Genomic DNA, 20,094 nt, shown 5'->3' on the forward strand with positions numbered 1-20,094 from the left:
GTTTAGGTTTCTGATTATTCTCATTTTCTAGTGGGAAGATGGCATACATGTGAAGACAGGGGATGAGGAGGGAAAAAGCAAATTGGGGGTATTTGCTGAACTCTCAAGAAATGCTTTTAGGCTCCTCTCCTTTTACACTTATGAGTCTATATGTACTTCCTTTGCCTACCTTTCCAGTAGTCCAGTCAATGTATTAAATTAATTTCTGGCTTATGATACTTTTTGGCCTGTGAGTTTTTATTTCCCTCCTCCTTAGTGAAATGCTGATCCTCTTTTAATCCCATTTGCACTCAGGCATTTAATGACATGTATCCTGGCTGCATGCATAGAAAATATTTGTATGAAATGATAGCAGAAATGTATTTTTAAAGCTGTACTGAAACCATTTGTGAAAGAGATCTATGATAGTGGCTTAGAGTGATAATGCATACGTATGGAGTTGTCATTATAGAATGGATCAAATGATTTAAGGCTAATTAATTTTTAAAAATTACTGTTTTCTGAAGAGTCAGGTGGAATTCTTGGCAGGTTAGGTTTTGTGATTCTGGGTGGAATTTAAACTAGTTTCCTCTGAAGGTTAGTCTTTTTGCTTACTCAGCAGCAGGTATTTTTGTGAGTAGAATGGTGCCCTCTGGTGCTTCAGTAGATTTTTGCACGTAAACACACAAAAAAGTCACTAAGACCTATTAAATACATGTTTTTCATATTGTGTTTCAGTTTTGAAAATAAAAATTGTAGGGAGGTTTTTTTATGGTATAAAGTAACCTTGTTTTATTTTTTTCAATTGGAAGATGGTGCCATATCTGAAAATTCTTCTTCATTTTTTTAATTGAGACCTGAATTCAAATCTGTTCATGTTTGTCTTTCTCCCTTCAGCACAGCTGGTAAGAAAAGATCAAGGGAATATATCCCAATTGAAATAAAATTGAGCCAGTAGCTGAGACATCTTTCTTTTTTAAGTTAAGCTGTTTCTGACTATTCCTAGTTCTTTTTTTTTTTTTCCTCTTTCGAGTACTTTCTGCACTATATTGTATTTATCTAGACTAGCATTAATATGACTTATTGTCCAGTTGTTGGGATGAGTGAATAAAATAAGTCTCTCTGTCCCTGAGTTCTGGGAAATATAAACAAATAACCCGCTACATTACTAGATGTGTGAATCAGCCACTAGTAGTCTGTAGGTTCCTATACCTGTATAGATCAGAGGTTGAAAGCACTTGTAATACAAACTGATCATGTGTTTCAGTTTTGCTCAGTTCCAATTTGTGCTGTATTTTGGACCACTGGCATCCACTTCAGGGGCCCATAAAGCTGAAGAGGATCCTTGGGGTTCTTCATTCAGAAGTGTAAAAATGTAAACAGAAATTGAAAGAACTATATATTACACATGTAAAATTTCTCTTCATAGCCTAGGCATGTTTGCCTCTTTTATGACGCTTCCCACTGACACATGTGAAGCAGCTTATAGTGAGAGAGAGATTTTTAGGGTAGATGTATTTGCATGTATTGGTTGTCTCCTGAAGAAATGCATCTGGAAGAGTTACCGCTTCCTCACTCTCTTCCCAACAGAACTCTGTGTGTGTGTGTGTGTGTGTGTTGTAAATTCTGTTAATTTTGTCTTGTGATTTAAAAAAATTAGCTATAGGATACTTTCAGATTTCCACGTGTCTCTCCAAGATATTGAAATATGTTTTTTTGTCTGCCTGATAGTTTAACTCTGATGAGTGTCAAACTGCTATCAGCATTACTTGCCGTGCCATAATCTGTTAAAATGTTCACCTTCAGATAATTATTCTAAGGTAGCAATTACTTTATTTAGATACATATAGGTAATTTTTGAAATGTATCTATGGAAAATAAGCTTCAGTATAAATAAACCACACTCTATTATGTGTGATGTTCCATAATGGGTGAATCAGGTGTGCAACCCCTCGGTTGTGTTTGTAGTTTTGAGAAAAAGCCTCATTTCTGTCCATGGCCAGAGGTGGCATGGCTCTCCTGAGTACACTTAAACTTTCAAGAAGGCCAGTGCTTTAGGTCAGACTTCCTTCCAAAGCCTCTGAAATGGCCTGTGTATAGTGTCCTAAGAGTACAGCGTCTTAAGAAAGTTAGAAACTTGTTTCCTCTGTCTTCTTACTTCACACCTAGGTCAGAGAGTTTTGATACAAAGTGTGAATTTCTTTTAAATAGTGTGAGGATTTATTTCTTTAAGCAGTTCTGTCTCAGGAGTTTTTTCGCTAGTGTGCTGAAAGAGGGATGATTTGTTATTGTTCCCACAAGATGGAGCTGTTTACATATGTAATTAATATGGAATTTATACTACCAGTGAATCTTAAGGAGCTCTGTCAAAATACTGGTTTAGATCACAGATCACCTTTTTATTAGTATCTCTGCAGAACACAGTGTAATATAGTATGTTAAATAGTAATCTTATTTTAATAAGGTAGGCTAATCTTGTGGTTAAGGCAGTGCATTTGGACGTACACAATATTGGTTTATTCCTCCTCAATTTTAAGCATTTTTTCCCTGTATGATTTCAAATTAAATATTGTGATAATGCCCCTGAGAATTATCAATCAGTACTTTATTTATCATCATTAAACTGAAGTGTAAGTAGCTTTAATACTGAGAAAAAATAATAAATACTGATTCTTTTAACTGCGAATACTGTACTGCCTGTGTTATATCGTTTGTGCTTCCAGAATTTGGGGCTATGTTGCCTGCAATTGTTTGATCACATTTTAAAGAAAAATCTCCTGATCGTAAACTATTTCCCTCCCTCAATATTTTAACAGCATGTCTGCCAGTTGGCAAATCTGAAATCGATAAAAAGGTATCAAGACAGCCAGGCTGAACTGCAGCTACTGGGTACCCCAAATTATCAGACAATAACCAAGTCCAAAAAGTCAGTGCATTGCTACTACCAAAGAAAGCTTGGTGGTACAAACTCGGGCATGGAGTTCCTCTTGCACCATCTTTTTACAGTCTTATTCTCATTTTAGGTATATTTGGTCCACTGTGTTTTACTACTGTTGTCAATTACGATACACAACTTACAAGTACACAACGATAGATAGAAGTCTCCTCTCTGTGATAATGACAGTCCTTTCTCACTTCCCTTTGAGAACATTGGAAGGAGACCTAAACTTGGAGACTCCTTCCACACTTGGATGAAAGGCTCAAGGAAGCAGTAATAAATTGAACTTTTTGCTGATTTTTCCTGTAGCATTCAGTGCAGTATAGATGGTGAGTCCAGCCCATTCGGGGGAAGCTCATGGATGCCCAGTATCTCTGAAGGCCCTATCTGATGCCTCTGGTCCTCCTAATCTTTTTATTTCTTCTCAAGGGACGGTACTCTGGAGACAGGTGGATGTCCCTCTGTGGCCACCCTGTAGGTTCCAACATCTCTGACCCTTCTCTTACAGAGACAGAGCAGCACTCATGTAACCAGCTTGTCCTATGTATTTCGAAGCACTAGAAAATGAGTTGTTGAGCCTTTTTCTTGTTCCTTTCCCATTTCTTTACAGGTAACTGTGATATGGTCTACATGCTTCCCCCCATGTCTTCAGATGCAGAACATCAGGGTGCCTAATGAGAGCTCACTTAACGCTGACTGTGTGTTTTGCACCTTTCTTTCCCCGCTGGCCAGGTTGCTGCGTCTCCCTCCAGCCAGCCCCAGGTTTTGGGTGCAGATGTTTCCCACTGGCAGGTGTGGGTCACTCATGATCTTCACCACAGCCCCTTAAACCTCAGTTGTCCTAAGCAGCCTTGAGGAATCTCTTTCAGCGAGTCTGACAGGAACCTCAGGAAGAGAGACTTGACTGTCACACATTTGCTCCTTCCAGCTGTCATTTCAAACTGCAGCAGTGGAAAGGGTGAGGACTATTTTTCCATTTATGAACCACTTAATGGGTCAACAACCTTGGATTTTCCCCTGGTGCACTTTGGAGGAAAGAACCTTCCTTTCAGAACCTTAGCCTTATTTTCCTATCAATCATAAGCAAAAGGGGGATATTCTAGGAATATTTTATTGAATAGATTTTTCCCTGAGAAAATATCTACAGCACGAAGGCTACCAGGATTTGGCTTTCTTCCTTTGGCATGTAGGACAGCTTATTACTTTTCTCATGTCTCAAACTTAAGTTGCTTCTCTGAGTCCAAGGTCAAAAGGAACTCAAAAGGATGAAGGATCTAGTTACAAGAGTCTTTTCAATCTCTTCTATACCCTTTTCTTCCTTGAAAGGTCAAGTTCTTGTCAGACACTCAGCTAGGGGTTTGTTGAACGGGTGATGATGACCCCAGATCTTGTCAGAGCCCAGCTGTCTGGTTAGAAAAGAGGATCTCAAAGAATACGGGAAGTCAGACTTCTCTGAGAACACCAGCAGGGAAGTACTTTCTCTGTGCTCAAGAGTTTTAGAGGCTTTGACTGACTGTTGCTTGGGTTTTGGACTTAGGACTGTATTTACACGAGCTACATTGAGACCATTGGAACTTCAGCCTTTTTTTTTTTCTTCCCCATCTTAAGATATTTAAAAAATTATTTTAAAGCAGCTTCTCCTTATGCATTTCTGGAGAAAACTTTGTAATTATGAAAGGAAATTAACGGCTAAAAAAAGCAATTTAAAGATTTTTGATCTGATTTTTTTGAATGCTTGTAGTTTGCAGTACAAACATGTTCATATATGTATGACTTTATCATTCTGTTATTGTTGCTCGCTCTCTATCTGAAAAGCTGCTTCAAAAATTACTTGTCTTTGCTGGTTTTGCTGTTTCAAGTTATTAATCAAGTTTTGGGACTGCCTTTGCCTTACCTTTCTTGGGAGACTTCATACCTTTGATTTCCAGTACAGTTCTCTGTAATACTTCTTTTCTTGCTTCCTCTGCTAAAGTCTAAAGCTTTAAATTACCCCGTCTCCTTTGCCTACTCCCATTTGTCCACACAGCTTTCTATTTCTGATGCAGCTCAACAAGCTACGCTGGTAATTTCTCCAGGAGTCGTGCTTTCTGTTTGACATTTATAAGTGTACTATTCAAACAGTTAGTAAAATAAACCAAAAGACCTGATTTTAGCCATTCCTGCAAGCCAGATCCCATTGAGGTAGCAGCCTCAGGCATGTGCGTGCCGTGGTTTTGCTTTGGGAGACGCTGAGCGCGGGCAGGAGGGGCGGGCGGCCCTGGGGATTGCCCTCTGCCGGGGGTCCGGCCGCCGCCGCACAGTGCTCCCCTTGTTCGGGCTGGAAGCGTCCAGCCCTGATGTAGTTGGGTAACTCTGATGTTAGGAATACCAAAAAAGCAATTTTGTTTGTTTGCACGTATTTATATTTAGTAAAGAGTGGAATTTGATGGAAAAGCGATCCATGCTATTTGAGGTGGTTGGAGAAAATAATTCATTTGTACCCGTATTTGAGCATTAGGGCATAAATAACAGACCAGCGAGGTTCAGGTCAACCATGATGTAACTGGTTAAGCACCTGGATTAATGCCATAAGGGCTGGGTTCTCAGTTCTCAGTTTTGTGCCACGTCTTTCTTTTAATGCTAATTTTGGTGGAGTGGATCACAAATGATGGCACCGTAACATCAAGTTTGCGTGCTCTTGGTGGTTTTTTGGTTTTTTGGTTTTTTTTTTCTTTAGGAGAGGGATTTCAATAAAGATCCTTGCATGCTACTTTTAACTGGGGGAAAAAGTAAACTTTCATTTTCTTATTTGTATTTAACAGGTCTGTATATGATGACCAACCAAACGCACATCAGAGGTTTATGGAAAAACTAGATGCCTGCATACGTAACCATGACAGGGAGATAGAAAAGATGTGCAATTTTCACCATCAGGGCTTTGTGGATGCTATTACAGAACTTCTTAAAGTTAGGGCTGATGCAGAAAAATTAAAGGTAAGAAACTAGTTTTTCAGAGTTTCATATATCATTGTCTTAGAATTTAAAAGAAAGAACTTGACTCTCTTACCGAAGAACAAGAATTTAGTGATTATCACACATGCCGTTATGTTTGCAACAATTTTTCACAATTGGATTATTTGGGATTTGTGATTAGAGATGTGTTGCCTGATCCAATAATTTACATTTACAAAGCCAAATATTTTATTAGGTCTAACTCCGATTTTTTTTTTTTTTTTTTAAATGTATGTTTTCAGAAAATGTTACCAAAATTATTTTGCCCTTTTTAAGGGCTTTCTCAGAAGGGAAAGAACAGCAAATGGTAAAACCAATATTTCTTACATAGGTCTTTTTCTAATCGTACGTTTGTACATCAGACCTTAGAAAAATTTAAAATCTTGATTAGCAAAATAAAAATATTGCCATTATACATGAAAAATAATTTTCTTTGCTCTGTAATGAGTAGGAGAGTAGATGGAGTTAGTAGTTTTTATTAGAAATGAGAACTAAGATTTACTCCCAAATCAGAATGCAGAATAGTGAATTATGAGATCCATCCCTTTTAGCTCCCTTTACACTTTTGAGAGCAAAATATGCACACCAGACAGAATGAGCATAGTTCATCAGAGGTTATGATTAGAAGAGCATTATATAAAGGATATTCAGATAACAAGAGACCAAATACAGCGTCAATGAGGTCATTGAGCATCTTTGTTCAGAAATTAATGAGATTTTTAATAAACTAGAATGTGCTTCCTTATTATGATGACCTAATGAGTCACTTACTATGTGGGAAAATCTGAGGTCGAGCTTTGCCTGCACCTGCAGCATTAAAATGTTGCTGTGGTTTGGAGATTTCCACGTTTGATGTTAATCAACCACCCAGTGTTTGCATTCAGCAAAGTATGAATGTTTAATTACCATAAAATGCAATCACCATTTCTTACAGACAATGAATGGCCCATAGAGCTCATTGAGGTTATCAAAAAGGGACCAGTGGTCAATTGGGTCAATGATTTGAATTGTTTGACAGACCTAAAGAAACAAGGAAAGTTCAAAAATCCCAACTAAATTTGAGAAGTTTGCCACAGAATCTGTTAGAAAGAACTGTCATAAGTAATTGAAGTTAACAAAAGCCCTTTGCGATCAAAAGTTCAAGTTCAAGCTGTAGAGTTAATTTGAATTTGCATTTCTTTGTTCTAAGTTTCTCATGAAGCATGATCTGATTACAAGGGTGAGCAGTCACATCAGGGCAATATATGCATATTTGTCTAACAAAGGTGAAATTATTTTTAAGGTCCAAGTTACTGATACCAACCGGAGGCTTCAGGATGCTGGGAAAGAGGTGAGAAAATGGTGCTTCCTATATGGGCATTATGAGTATTTGTAGCAAATTAAATTTATTTGCATAATCTAATTGTGATATTCTTTCTCTTTTATTTTTTTTAAAAAAACCCCAAAAACCAAAAAAACCCCAAAAAAACCAAACCACCAACCTCTAAGGTGATAGCCCAAACAGAGGAAGTAATCCGATGTAGAGTTCAGCAACGGAATATTACAACAGTTGTGGAAAAACTACAATTGTGTCTTCCAGGTGAGTGACCTACAGCTAAATATGATGGCAAATTAAATCAATTAAGTCACAATAGGCAAAATGCAAAATCATTTTATGTTTAAGTTGTCCTGTAACATCTAGTTTAATGAAATGATTAACATGTTTTAGAAGGATGTCAGCATTTAAGTTCTGTCTTTTACAATATTTGGTGTAATTATGCCACTTAGTGAGAAGACAGCGAGACACATAAATGATGCAAACCATGTAGCCACATACAGCTTTAAATGAAGTAATATTTTTAATATGATAAACAATGAATTTGTTGCTTAAGAGGGTGGATTTTACTGTTTGAATTCGATGGAAAATACTAATCATTCTGTTTCAATGTTGTACTTTTAGCTTTGTGTCATTACAGGCTTCTTTTTTTTTCATAAAACATAAGGGCCCTAAATGAAGTTTCAGAAAGGTAATATTGTAGGATTGCACACAACTCTATAAGGATTTTATCCTGTTCGTGATATTGGCATAAAACAAATTTGAGAATTTTTCTTTGTAAAGTCTTGTTGTTGACTTCTTACGAGTACAGTAGGTGGTACTGTTGCCATTTAATGGAGGCAGGTCATAGACTGGTAATGCAGATAAAGTTATGGTATGTAGTAAGTGAATGAATATGCTTGATATATATATATTGTCTACTGTTTTGTTTAGTCTTAATTCTTTTTCATTTAAAAGCTGTTAGGAGTTCGGTTCTTTTTTCTTTCTTAGCTGCCTTCTAGAATATTTTTTTGCTAGTTTTCTTATGTTTATGATATAGCAGGAATTGAATAAGGTAAATTTAGCATATCCTTTTCTATGGTTTATTTTGTCCTTTACAGTATATATTTTCCTCTTTTACTAACTAAAGCCACAATAAGATCCATGGGTTAATCTGCTTGTTTTTATGCAGTGCTGGAAATGTACAGCAAACTAAAAGAACAGATGAATGTAAAAAGGTGAGTCAACTTATTTCTGTGAGTGAAATATGACACCTGTAAGTAAACTGATAGAATAGCAAACACTAATGTAGACAAGTATTCTAAGTCCTGTAGCTTGCTATGTGTAGTCTTCTTTTCATAATACTTTGTGTTCCAAAAATGTCACTGCAAGTGAACAACTGTTAAATATGAGGACTTCTACGAGCTTAGTGATTGCCATGAAAAATCATGTTTGCTTAAATAAGTATGACATACAGTGAAATTATGATTATAAAATGTGAAGTAAAGTGTATTATTTTTTTAATACTTAAAACAGTTTAAGAAGCAAGAAAGTAAGATCCTTAGGGAGAAATGATCTTTCAGAGTACATTAATACCTGATTAATCTATCACTATATATTTAAATTCAATTCATAATCCAAGAAAAAAGGACACTTCAGTCCATATACCTTTCTTCAGACCTATCTGGTATCTCTATGCTAATTTTTCTTGTACATGAGATTATGAGGATGAAGTGCAAAAAGTGCCTTCTTCCCCACTCCCCCTTGACAAACTGATTTGTTAAAAAAAAATTAAAACCATAATTAAAAATAAATTTCCAGAAAAATGGTTTCTGACTGGTATGTAACCAATTGCACCTTCCTGTGTTGTGTCTTCACTTCATATCTTCTCAGAGAGCCACTCGCTGGTGCTGTAAACCCAGTATCCCCAGTTCTTTCTCCATGGCAGCTTGGCTGCCCCTGTCCCCTGTAGCTGTCATCCTGTCCCACTGGGGCTGATACTGCTGCCTTGCGCCTCATGCACACCTGCCTCAGCAATCTGACCACTGCTATTTTCTTCTTCCTAATGTCTACAGCATCATTGCCACCTTCATCCCTGCCTGTTTTTTATACAACCTCAGTCACGCCGATTGCTCTGTGTCTTCCCGTGCGGGATTCATGGTTGTTGCCATTACCTCTTTGTGCACCTGGCACCACTGCAGCGAGCTCCCGCTAAACAAGTCTGTCTGGACCTGACTATTTCCATTTGGAGCTAGCTATGCATAGTTAGTTGTCTACAGGGCTACTGTGTAATCTAGATTTACTTTTGGACTCTTTGTCTGGATATCCAACACCTCCTGCCATCCTGCTGGACATCTGAAAATCCTCAACAATGGCCACTGTGTATGAGTAAATCGGTTCTAAAGCCTGTGTGCAGACGTGTCCAAAATGCATCCCATCTACTGTACACGTCAGAGCAATCAGCATTGCAGCAACTCTGATGTATCTTTGCCAGTGGTATATGTGCTACTTGATACCTGGGCACACACGCTGTCTGTGAGGCCTTCTGAAGAAAAAGAAGAGCTTTAGGAATGACCTAATAGCTATGGCACTATGCTGTCTCTTATTACAGTCAAAACTTGCTAAATGTGAACCAGCGAATCTTATCAGCTTGACTGCTGTTCCCTGTTTCCTCTGAACAGGGCACTGGTTTGACATCTGCTTAGAGTAGCTGGCAGCGTGTTGTTGCAGTGTTCTTGGAGCACACAGATGTGAACAGTACAGTGCCCTTGCTGCTCAGGCAGAGGACAGACTGCAGGCTATGCTGGCTGAACCCCACCGCTTCCTTCTGCAAGGCGGTCTGTAGAGTGTGCTACCTTTTGCATGTTGAAAATACCGAAACACTGGGATCAAGGCCTGCATTCTGCCATTGCCTTGCTCTGTCAGACGAGCAGCATCCTGGTTTTAGAATTCCAAGGGAAGTTATAGTTCCTAAAGTTATCACAGAGAGATCACTTAAGTGAGATAAAATTGCAGATGGCTTTTAGCATTTTGATTTCATGTTTGCTAGTAGTTTTGGAGAGTCCACTGATGGTTGGTGTGCTTTCTGAGAAATCATCAGCACTCTTTAAATCTAAACCTAAATTTCTATTATTTAACGGATTCAGATCTGATAATTTTCCTGTGGAAGGAATTGCCAGAGTGGAGGTCTTAAAATTCTATGGAAAATACTAATAATTCTGAATAATGCTTTGATGTACCAAACCTTGAAATCACGCAGAAGGCTTAGACTCTGCTACAGGCTACTGCTCCAGCTCAGATATCTTTCATTAGCTGTGCTACAGTTACTACTTTGCCTATGGCTTACAATTCCCTGGAATACAGCCTGGAGGTGGCTATCCCCTGGAACTCACGGTTAATTCAAATGGTAATTTCCTTGCAGTTTAACAGGCAACAAATCCGAAGAGTGAGTGTATCCTGCATCACTGTGACTGAGCAACAGCAAGGACATCCATAGCATCAGTGCAGAGACCTGATAGAGCTGATGTTTGCAGATCCAAGGAATTTCAAAACTGACCTTCCTAAGTTTTGCTCTGAGGCTTTCCTGGAAGAGTCAGAGAGAGGAGCATTCACAATCCCTGTCTTAACAAAACAATGAGGAATGTTTATTTCAGGCAAAGATAATATTTCTCAGAAACCTTCACTGGACTTAGTTAATGCAGTGAAGGTTTCATTGGTCTTTTTTAAAAAGACCTCTTTTATTTTGACTTTCTCTGCCTGCAGCCCTTTAGAATATATTTTCATTATTCCATTGTCTTATAGTCTTGCACTATGAATAGTAGTATTTCTAATGTTTAAAGGAAGAGAAGAAGAAAGTGTCGCTATTCTGTATTGTTGGACGACAGTTGTTTTAAGATGAAGATTGGAATTCCATTTCCTTTTCTGCATGGCAGATGCCTTGTAAGGAAATGCAGGATTTGGAGTCTGGAGTACATCCTGGTGTATGCAGATAGAATGGAGATTTACTGAGGACTCCAAAAAAGCCATCTGTTGGTGGTAACTTTTGGTCCCTACGAATGTGGGGTATGTTTGAACTGATGACCTAGAGGTGAAAGGCTCTGTATCCTATTTTTCTGTCTCCTGAGCCATGCATAACACAAATTGACAAGAGCTATAGTTGTGAGAGGAAGTAACTGTGGAATCTGCTCTCGACAGACACAATTGGCTGGGAAGAGTTGTAGAGGGTTTAAAGTCTTAGCTGAGGAAGCAGAAGCACTAAGCGTGGTTTCTCCACTGCTTTCCAAAACACCTAGTGGAGGCTATGCGTTTACACTGAATACCTAGGTCTTTAATTTTAAGTCAAAGATAAGATCATCACAGATTTTATGCAGCTGTGTTGCCATTTGGATTTTGATGCGTGTCTCTGGAGAAAGTTCCTAGCTGCTTCAAGGGATTGTGGTCTAATTGAGAGTTGTTAGAACTGGTGTTTTTGCAAGTCTTCTTTCACAATAAGTATTACAAAAAAAACCCAAACCCACCATAAAATGAAAAGAATTAAATTAATCTGTTAAGGTTGTTGCCGAATCTTCTTGAATCTACCATGAGAAGGACTAAAGAAAGAGTGAGCTTGTTTCCCTGAAAGACCTGATTTATTTTTTTGACCTTACTATAAGCTTCTTCTGAACTGTGGGACAGACAGAGTTGTGTAGTTATTTAGGTTACTAAGTCTCACTGAGACAGTCATGCAGCCTTTCTCAGCATGAACCTTCCAAGCATTCAAATAAACCTGAAGACGTAAAGGATACAAATAGGAAAACTTCATAATTTATAAAATTTGGTTCTATGCATGACTGTATGGAAAGATGCTGGAGCAGATAAAACCGATGGTGATTTGATTTTGGTTTTCTGCATGGTTTTGGAACCATGTCAAAATGAAGCACTGGAATTTACCAACCGCAAATCAATACCTCATAGAGGTATCATGGGTCTGGCAAAAAAAAAAAAAAAAAAAAAAAAAATCTGATACTGAAGTGTCAGATGCTTTCTTCTTCACTGTTCTCACAACCCTATTTGTTTGATAATTTATATTTTTAAAAAAATCTCCTATCACATCATTATGGCTGAAAAAGATGTTCCACACATCTTAGTTTTTTTCACATAGCAACTCTTTAATCTGATTTTCAGAAATATTGGGATTTTGACTCACTTTACAGAAGTTTCAGAGTTAGTAGTGCCTTGATCTCAGTTTGTGGTCCTTTGGGGCAACTGATAAAATTGGTATGCGGGGAAGTTTAAAATTTAGGTTTAGAATTGTTAAGGCAACTAGATTTAAAAAACAAAAATAGTTGTTCATGTGGTGAAAGGTTTTCAATTGCAATTTCAATATATCCTATTCAAGATCTCCGTGGAGGTGACTTTTCCACAGTATTATTGAAAAATTCCAATGAACTCCCTTAAATTTGTTTGGTACAGTACAAAAAGTTTGTCACATTTACTTAATAGAAATGTTGTAAGCAGGAATATACAGTATTTACCTCAGAGGGAAACACAAAAGTTGGAGAACACTATTTTTTCTTTGTAAATTGTTTGTTTCCTTATTTAAAATAACCTTAAAATTATAAGGTTGTTGTCTCTCATCTTGTTTTTTTTCAGCAGGAAATTTTGGGTCATGACTACACTTCTTTTTTCAAAAGGCTTGTGTACAAATGGGTTATTTTCAGAAAATTCACAGCCTTTGAGTTCATCTTGCTCCTGTCCAGAGCAGCTTCTTGGCTGCTATAGTTTAACTTGATGGGGCTTTCTTAGTAAGATTTGGTATTTCTCTTAACTGCCTCGAAATGACACTCTGCTGATAAAAATCTTAAGAGTTCTCTCTGTCATTTAAAACATAACTTAATACTTTGGGTACACTAAAGTAATGGTCACTTCCTTTTTCTTTTTAAATTTTTATATGTTGATGTTTCAAATTCTAATACAAGACCTGACTACTCTATGCCTGGTACTTGGCCATTTTGTAAAAGGCCAGCTCAATTTTAGAATAAGATGATGCAAAACACTAATCTTATGTTTTTACGGCAGTTGTTTGTTAGTTGTGTTCTCCTTTCCCCATTTCCTCCCCCCCAGCCCTCAGCCTACTTCTTGCTGATTTTAGAAATTTCCATTTTTATAGTTTGGAGATGTTACTAAAATCCATCTTATAGTTTTCTGGTTCTGATGACAAGATTAATTAGTTCTGGACAGGCTTATCATATGACTTCTATTGGTGTTTCAAACTTGTGTCTTCAGTTTCAAAGCTTACATTATAAATTTTGCACTGGAGTACATACTCTCACAAGATTAGCTCAGAAGAATGGACAGAAGGCAGCTATTTTTATATTAAAAAAATAACATTGAAGATACTTCTTTAACTCATTTATAGTCAAATGGGCAATCTTTATATGATTGAAAGTATATGATAGGAACTAATAATATTGTTGTCAAAGTTTTCAGCATTAAGTCTATTTTTAAAGCAAAATATACAAATACATAATTCCTTGAAATTATATGCAAAACTTTTTAGTTTAAATCCTGACCTGCAGATGACCTTCAAATTAATAAGACTTGAGTGCATTATCAGAACAGATGTTAAAAGGGCAAGATCCTGAGCCCCATATATATATATAATTAGTAAGGGACTCTAGAATGGATTTTAAATGGATTATGTTAATTCTTGTCTTAGGGACGGGAGTCAAAAACCTTCCAGATGAACTAACAGTGTTCTGATAAGCAGATCCATATAATTTAAATAAAAACCTTTTATACAATTTTGTTGCTATTATGGTTTTATTCCCCAGAAGTCTCACCATGTGGCACTCTTGGTTATTTGCTATTTAAAAAAAACCAAAACCTCCCACACATAAAAGCACCAGACCCTTTCTTATCTGCAACATGCCCCTTGCCTTATGTGTATTTTATATAAACCAACTACATAATAAGCTCCTAATTTACACTTGAAACCTCTTCATTTGCAGTCTTCTGAAAGCAGTTTTGTTCTGGAATAAAAGAGAAGATTTTTCCCATCCTCTAGCTATGCTGAGCAATTAGCTTAGAAAGGTCTTGATTGAGAAAATTGAAAATAATGTATTTATTTCAGAATGGAAAAAGAAGTTATGACTGAAGTATTAATAATTTATTATTGCTTGTCTACAGAAGTGGAGCCAGCAGCTTGAAATGTATTTCAGTTTAGAAGTATTTACTCACTACCTCTACAATTAATATCCAGAAGCAAAAGAACTGGAAAGGACACTTCTCCAGGTTTTCTCAAACATTTGAAGGGACTTTTCTCATATTCAGCTTTTCCCTTTCAAAGTGACTCGGTTATTTTCCAGTACTGATTGTGTAGGACTTTCAGGAAGAAGAAGGAACTAAAGTTATAATATGAAAGCTAAAAATGACTTAAGGATATTACTCTGTATTTATGGAAAGAAAGGATTGGAACTAACAGCAACTAACTAACAACAGATCTCAGTTTTTCTACTTTTCCTGTTCAAGACCAAGCTAGAAGGCATCAATTCACCTTGTTCTGTTATAATAGGCCAAAATAAATGCATTTTTCTAAAAGCCTCTTGAGTGGCTGGTAAGAATACTGCATAAAAAAATTATTGTCGTATCTAAAACTAATTGCTGTCCTGTTCATGCTTAACCTGTTTCCTGCACCTCTCTTTAAAATGTCGGCATCACAGATTTGTTGATCATGGTGTTTCTGTTTAGTGCCTTCTTAGTTTAGCTGTTTGTCCCAGAATTGGCCCACTTCTATTTTGCTTCATCTTTTCAATAAAGTAAAATTTTTCACAAGCATTCTGCCTTAGTAGCCCATGTGACATTTGAAAATTAAATAGAGAAGGGTATTGACTTCAAGAACAGGCACAGAGAAGCCTGACTCAGCTCTGAGTCACCTCTTTGTGGTGTTCATCTCTCTACTGATTATAAGAGGAAGCATGGAAAAACAGTTTCCCTGAATTAAAATTTCCTTCTGTAAACGTTTCCCTAAATCAGCTGAAAGCAGTAAAACTTTACAGGCCTGAAGTTGATAAATGGTTTTAGCGAGTAAGTCTTGGCCCAACAAACCCAGTAATCTATGGGACAACTGAGAATGAAGACAGGTAAATAACTGTAGTAATATATAGAGTTGATGTCTCAGTATTTGGTAGCTTTCTACTGTCAAAATTGTTTGAGTCTTTATTTTTTTAATTTACTTTGCAGTTAAATCACTTTTTACACTTGGTTTTAACTTGGAGTATTTCTTTAAACTAATTGTCCCATGTGTAAAATTTCACAACATAGTTACGAATGTACTGTACAACATCTGCATAATGTATGGACGTGAGAGAAAGTATTTCTTGGTGTTTTGTGTTTTCCCTCTCTCAGGACACATCTTCCATATTTCTGCTACAATAGTCTGTAGGCTAACAGATCATGGGAGAATAGAGAAAATTAAGGAGTCTTTGTTCTGGTTTTTGTTTGTTTGTTTTTACCCTCTAATACCTGTTCAAAGTAATCAGTTTCTTGGTGAGATATACTGTATTTAGTCAGCAGAGTAAGTAAATTTGTGGTTTACAGCAAAATATGAAATACTGCTGGAAAAAATATTGCTCGAGATAAGTGTGTACATGTCTTTTCCAGCTAAGGATGGTGGAAAGAGGGTGGGTGCGGATGTTCACATATACCTGAAGAAGGCAGATGCATATGGGCACACTTTTCCAAGATTGTTTTCATTGCTTGGTGCATATACTGCAATGTTGGGTAATAGGCAATTTTTGTTTCAGAAAAAAGAACTCATAAAAACTCCTAATAAAGTCAATCTCAAAGGGAAGATAATTGTTGTGACTTTAAGTGCCTCCATTCTGCAAGATGCTCCATGTGGTGTTAGGAATCTATTTATCAGAACTATAGGAGCCTACTTAAAATTTGTACATGCCCAGTCACTCCGACAGTTCACTATTTTTTTCCATACTAAAGCATTATGTGGATAACCCATTGTTCCTTAATTTTTCTAAGAACAGAGTAATTGCATTAGATGTATATTGATTGTGTGTGTGATATTGATATCCTATATTTGATAAAGTATTTTATTAAAATTTAATAACAATCTATGTAATTTGATCTTAATCTCTTTGTAGATACTATTCTGCTTTAAAAACAATGGAACAGCTAGAAAATCTATATCTTCCTAGAGTTAGCCAATACCGTTTTTGCCAGATAATGATAGAAAATCTTCCAAAACTGCGCGAAGAAATAAAAGAGATATCCATGTCAGATCTCAAGGATTTCTTAGAGAGTATTCGAAAGCATTCTGACAGGATTGGGGAAACTGCCATGAAGCAGGTAAGCCAACCTAATAGGATTACCTCAGTCCTGCTATCTGCTCAAAAGATCAATGTCGATAGTCTCAGGTTAGCCCAAAAGGCTTGTCTAAGGATTTCAGTCATCACACAGAATTTGAGTAAAGATGGAAGGCTGTGAAGTGTTTGCTAGCATCTTGGGTAAATTCTTTTCCAGGACATGAAGTTGTCAATTCTAGTGGTCCCTGGCTAACGCAGGAAGCAGCAGTGTGACACCTCAGTAGCATCCAATTTTTCTTAAAAATTTGTGTCTGTGTGCTAGACAAGAAGTAGTTTCCTCTCTGGGAAAGGAAGGAGAAATGCTCTATAGCTCAGGCTGCAAAAAGTCTTGAGATACTTTGAGTAGTCAATTCCTAGACAGTCTTGTAACTGAGCAGCTACTACAGCAAAGCAAAGAGCAGCCCAGCTGGCCAGCTGGCGAGGAGGAATAAGGCTAAAAGAAATGTTGAGATAACTGTCTGGTTCTTTGTACAGTACCAGTACAGGGCGTGGTACTGGCATAGTATCCTCCAGAGAGGGCACACCGCAGAGGAGAGAGGGCAGAGGACTGGGGTGAAAGCCAGATTGAGTTTGGGATAGCTGGAGCCCTTACCTGTTCCATCACAAAACAATCTGCCACTTCAAAGCACTGGTGCTGGCCAAGCCTTAAACAGTTAATGCTTTTAAAATTTATTTGGAGAGCAAGCATAGTTTTCATTTCACTTTTTGTTGGGTAGAGCTCAGGTTGGGTTGCCATTTTGTCATCTAAGGTTCTTGTAAAATGTGGCATTGAGTATTAGATATGAAATTTAATTGCAATATTATGCTGTGTTACTGTGTTGCATTTCTTTCAATAATAAGGCAATATAGTGTGTTTGGCTTCTGCAGCTGACTGCTCACTGAGGCGTAACTGAAGACAGCGAATAAATATCTGGAAACTGTGATAACTGTAGTTCATTTATATATTGATTCTCTGCAATTTATGATCAGGAAAAGTACAGATTACTTTTTAATTTTTTCTACCTTTAAGATTGTATTCTGGGGCTTAGAGAAAAGTTATGCAGAAATTAGCTATTGAACTAATTTGTCATCGCAAATTGATTAAGGAAAAAATCCTTGGTGTAGGCAGAGAACACAGATCTTGTAGTTATACTGATGTGTGTTCAGTAGCACCACCTGTTTTTCATGTCATAGCATATACTCATCAGTGATTAAATTTGCATTACATCCTTCTTTATTCGTACTACTTTTAAAACAGGCACAGCAGCAGAAAACCTTTAGTACACCTCTTCAGAAGCAGAATAATTTAAACTATGGTCGGAATATGTGTTTAGGTAGAAGCAGAATTTTGGAATCCAAGAATGAAATTACATTGAAGCGAACATTTGAAGAAGATGATGAACATGAAGAAGAGGTAACATTATACTAAATCAGTACATCTTATTTAAAGTGAATTTTGTAGGTTTATTGAACAAAACTTGCAGTATGCTGTCTGTAGGTGGTCAATGTTAGTTAGAAAAGACCAGAGAACACCTTCAAGGGACACCAGTCCAGATCGGCATTTTAGGAGGAAAAATAGTGCCAAAATATTAATTGTATTAACTCCAGCTTTAGCATCAATTGGATAGAACTTGTAATTATTCTGGAGTTCAGTTGCAATTTGCATTATACAGTACCCGCCCACTGTAAATGATACGTGGCCTACTGGAATATTCTGCTATTGCTAAAGCCAGCATTTCTGTGTTGAGGACTTCAGCTTGTGTTAGGACTCTTTTCAGCTACCAAATACTCAGTATTCATAAATTCAATAAAATAGCAAGTATTGAGACCTTTAAATCAGGTGCTCTGAAAACACAGTGAAAGGAATCTGGTATTGTAACACAAAGAAAATCTAGCACTGTAATACAAAGGCAGGGAGAATTGAGCAATTAATCTACTCTTTTGTGATAGAACCCATCCATTTTTGGGTCCTGAAATTACTGGCAAAAAGACTGACACAGTTACTCGTCAAGTCATTAGAGCAAACTCCTGCTGCTTTGTATGAAAACAGTAGTTTTAGTAAGCTGTAAAACCTGTCAACAGAGTTGGCTTTCGCTGGTCCCAATTTGGTCGTGTTTTTGTATTCAACCCCAATGTATTTCCAGATTCGTCTGAACTTTAGATTCATCAGTCTACTAACTTTACCAAACTACTAATTCTCCCCTAAATCTCCAAATTTTAAAGAAACTAAGTTGAGCAGTTGTAAAATTAAGGGCACTAAACCAGTATTTTGAAGAGATAATTCCTTACCAGTAAGGTGTCTTGTGAAGTGTTTATTAAGTGGACAAGTTCTGTTGGTCATGTATCACATTTTGCAGATTATATGCTTTTTATATTTTATATACTTTTCTTTTTCCTTTGCTTCTTCAGGTTTTAACTGCTCAAGATCTTGTAGACTTTTCCCCAGTCTATAGGTGTTTGCACATCTACTCAGTTTTGGTATGTATTAAGGTCACTTCAAAAGGTATTTTACTTTTTGAAGCTGAATGTTCATTTTTGTATTTTTCATACTCTAATAGGTCCCAAAAAGCATATTGCTTCTAGTAGTGGTAGTTCTGGATGAACCAGTTGAGGTAGGTTGAATATAGACACTCAGGGCATGGCTGTATGTTTTATTATATATGCATAATAAAGGATATACAGTAAGACATTAATGACATAAGTGTTCTTAAGAATATTCATAAAATATATATGTCCGCCTCAATAGTGATATCAGCACTATTGCAGTTCCTCCAAGTGTTCCAGATGTACACAGATGTTTGGGGGAAAATGATCAATATTACAAAAGATAGGAATGTTCAGTCTGAATCTTGTGGAAATAAGAATAGTAGGGCAAAACAGCAAGCGAAAACTGGAGGTTGTGACGGGTGTGCTCAGGCAGATTAAATTGAATTCAGTGGCAGAGACACAATAGCCCAGTGTAGCTGCTGTAAAAGAGTTAAAACAAGCTAACAAGGACGAAAACTTTTTGGGGGAAACTTGGTAACAAATTATTTATAATTTTCTCAGTTTCCTGTGTCTCAGTTACTTCTGAAGTCAGATTACTTACAGAATAAGGATTGGTGCATATAGATTAAGTAATTTTAAGTATTCCTTATCCTACAATCTCTGCTAGACCTGGCTTCAAGCATTGAGGCTGGGTTATCTTCTTTCTATGGAACACTTGTAGCATGTAACATAGAAGCTTATATATTGAAATAACGTTTAAAGTATTATCTCACTGTTACTTTTTTTTTTTTTAAGAAGAAGGAATCCAAACAAAACCATCAATAATTACATCAGTAATTTTTCATCTCAATGAAAAGATCAGGAGGGACAGAAATACAGGCTGCCAGCACTATTAAAAAAGAATGGACCGTTTATTTTTACAGAGGAAAAAAGTGTGAAATAACATATAAAAAAGAATGTGAAAAGTTAAATACACCAGTTGACAACATCTGCTTATTTTTCCTTTAGTGTAAGAAAATAACAGGAATAAAATTCATATATGACATTTAATGTGATTACGTTTTTTA

The 20,094-nt window shown here is 36.8% G+C and overlaps 1 protein-coding gene across 8 annotated transcripts in view; it reads left to right on the forward strand.

Moving 5' to 3' along the window:
• EXOC6 (exocyst complex component 6) overlaps positions 1-20,094 on the forward strand; it is a 94,892-nt gene that overhangs the window by 14,228 nt on the left and 60,570 nt on the right. For all 8 annotated transcript variants that reach the window (XM_065638602.1, XM_065638607.1, XM_065638601.1 and 5 more), the window contains exons 2-8: positions 5,719-5,890; positions 7,191-7,238; positions 7,397-7,487; positions 8,395-8,440; positions 16,340-16,544; positions 17,799-17,954; positions 18,950-19,018. In XM_065638602.1, coding sequence (XP_065494674.1) covers positions 5,719-5,890; positions 7,191-7,238; positions 7,397-7,487; positions 8,395-8,440; positions 16,340-16,544; positions 17,799-17,954; positions 18,950-19,018 — 787 coding nt within the window. The remainder of the gene's footprint in view (positions 1-5,718; positions 5,891-7,190; positions 7,239-7,396; positions 7,488-8,394; positions 8,441-16,339; positions 16,545-17,798; positions 17,955-18,949; positions 19,019-20,094) is intronic.

The sequence above is a fragment of the Caloenas nicobarica genome, chromosome 7 (genome assembly GCF_036013445.1).
Source record: "Caloenas nicobarica isolate bCalNic1 chromosome 7, bCalNic1.hap1, whole genome shotgun sequence".
NCBI classification, from domain to species: domain Eukaryota; kingdom Metazoa; phylum Chordata; class Aves; order Columbiformes; family Columbidae; genus Caloenas; species Caloenas nicobarica.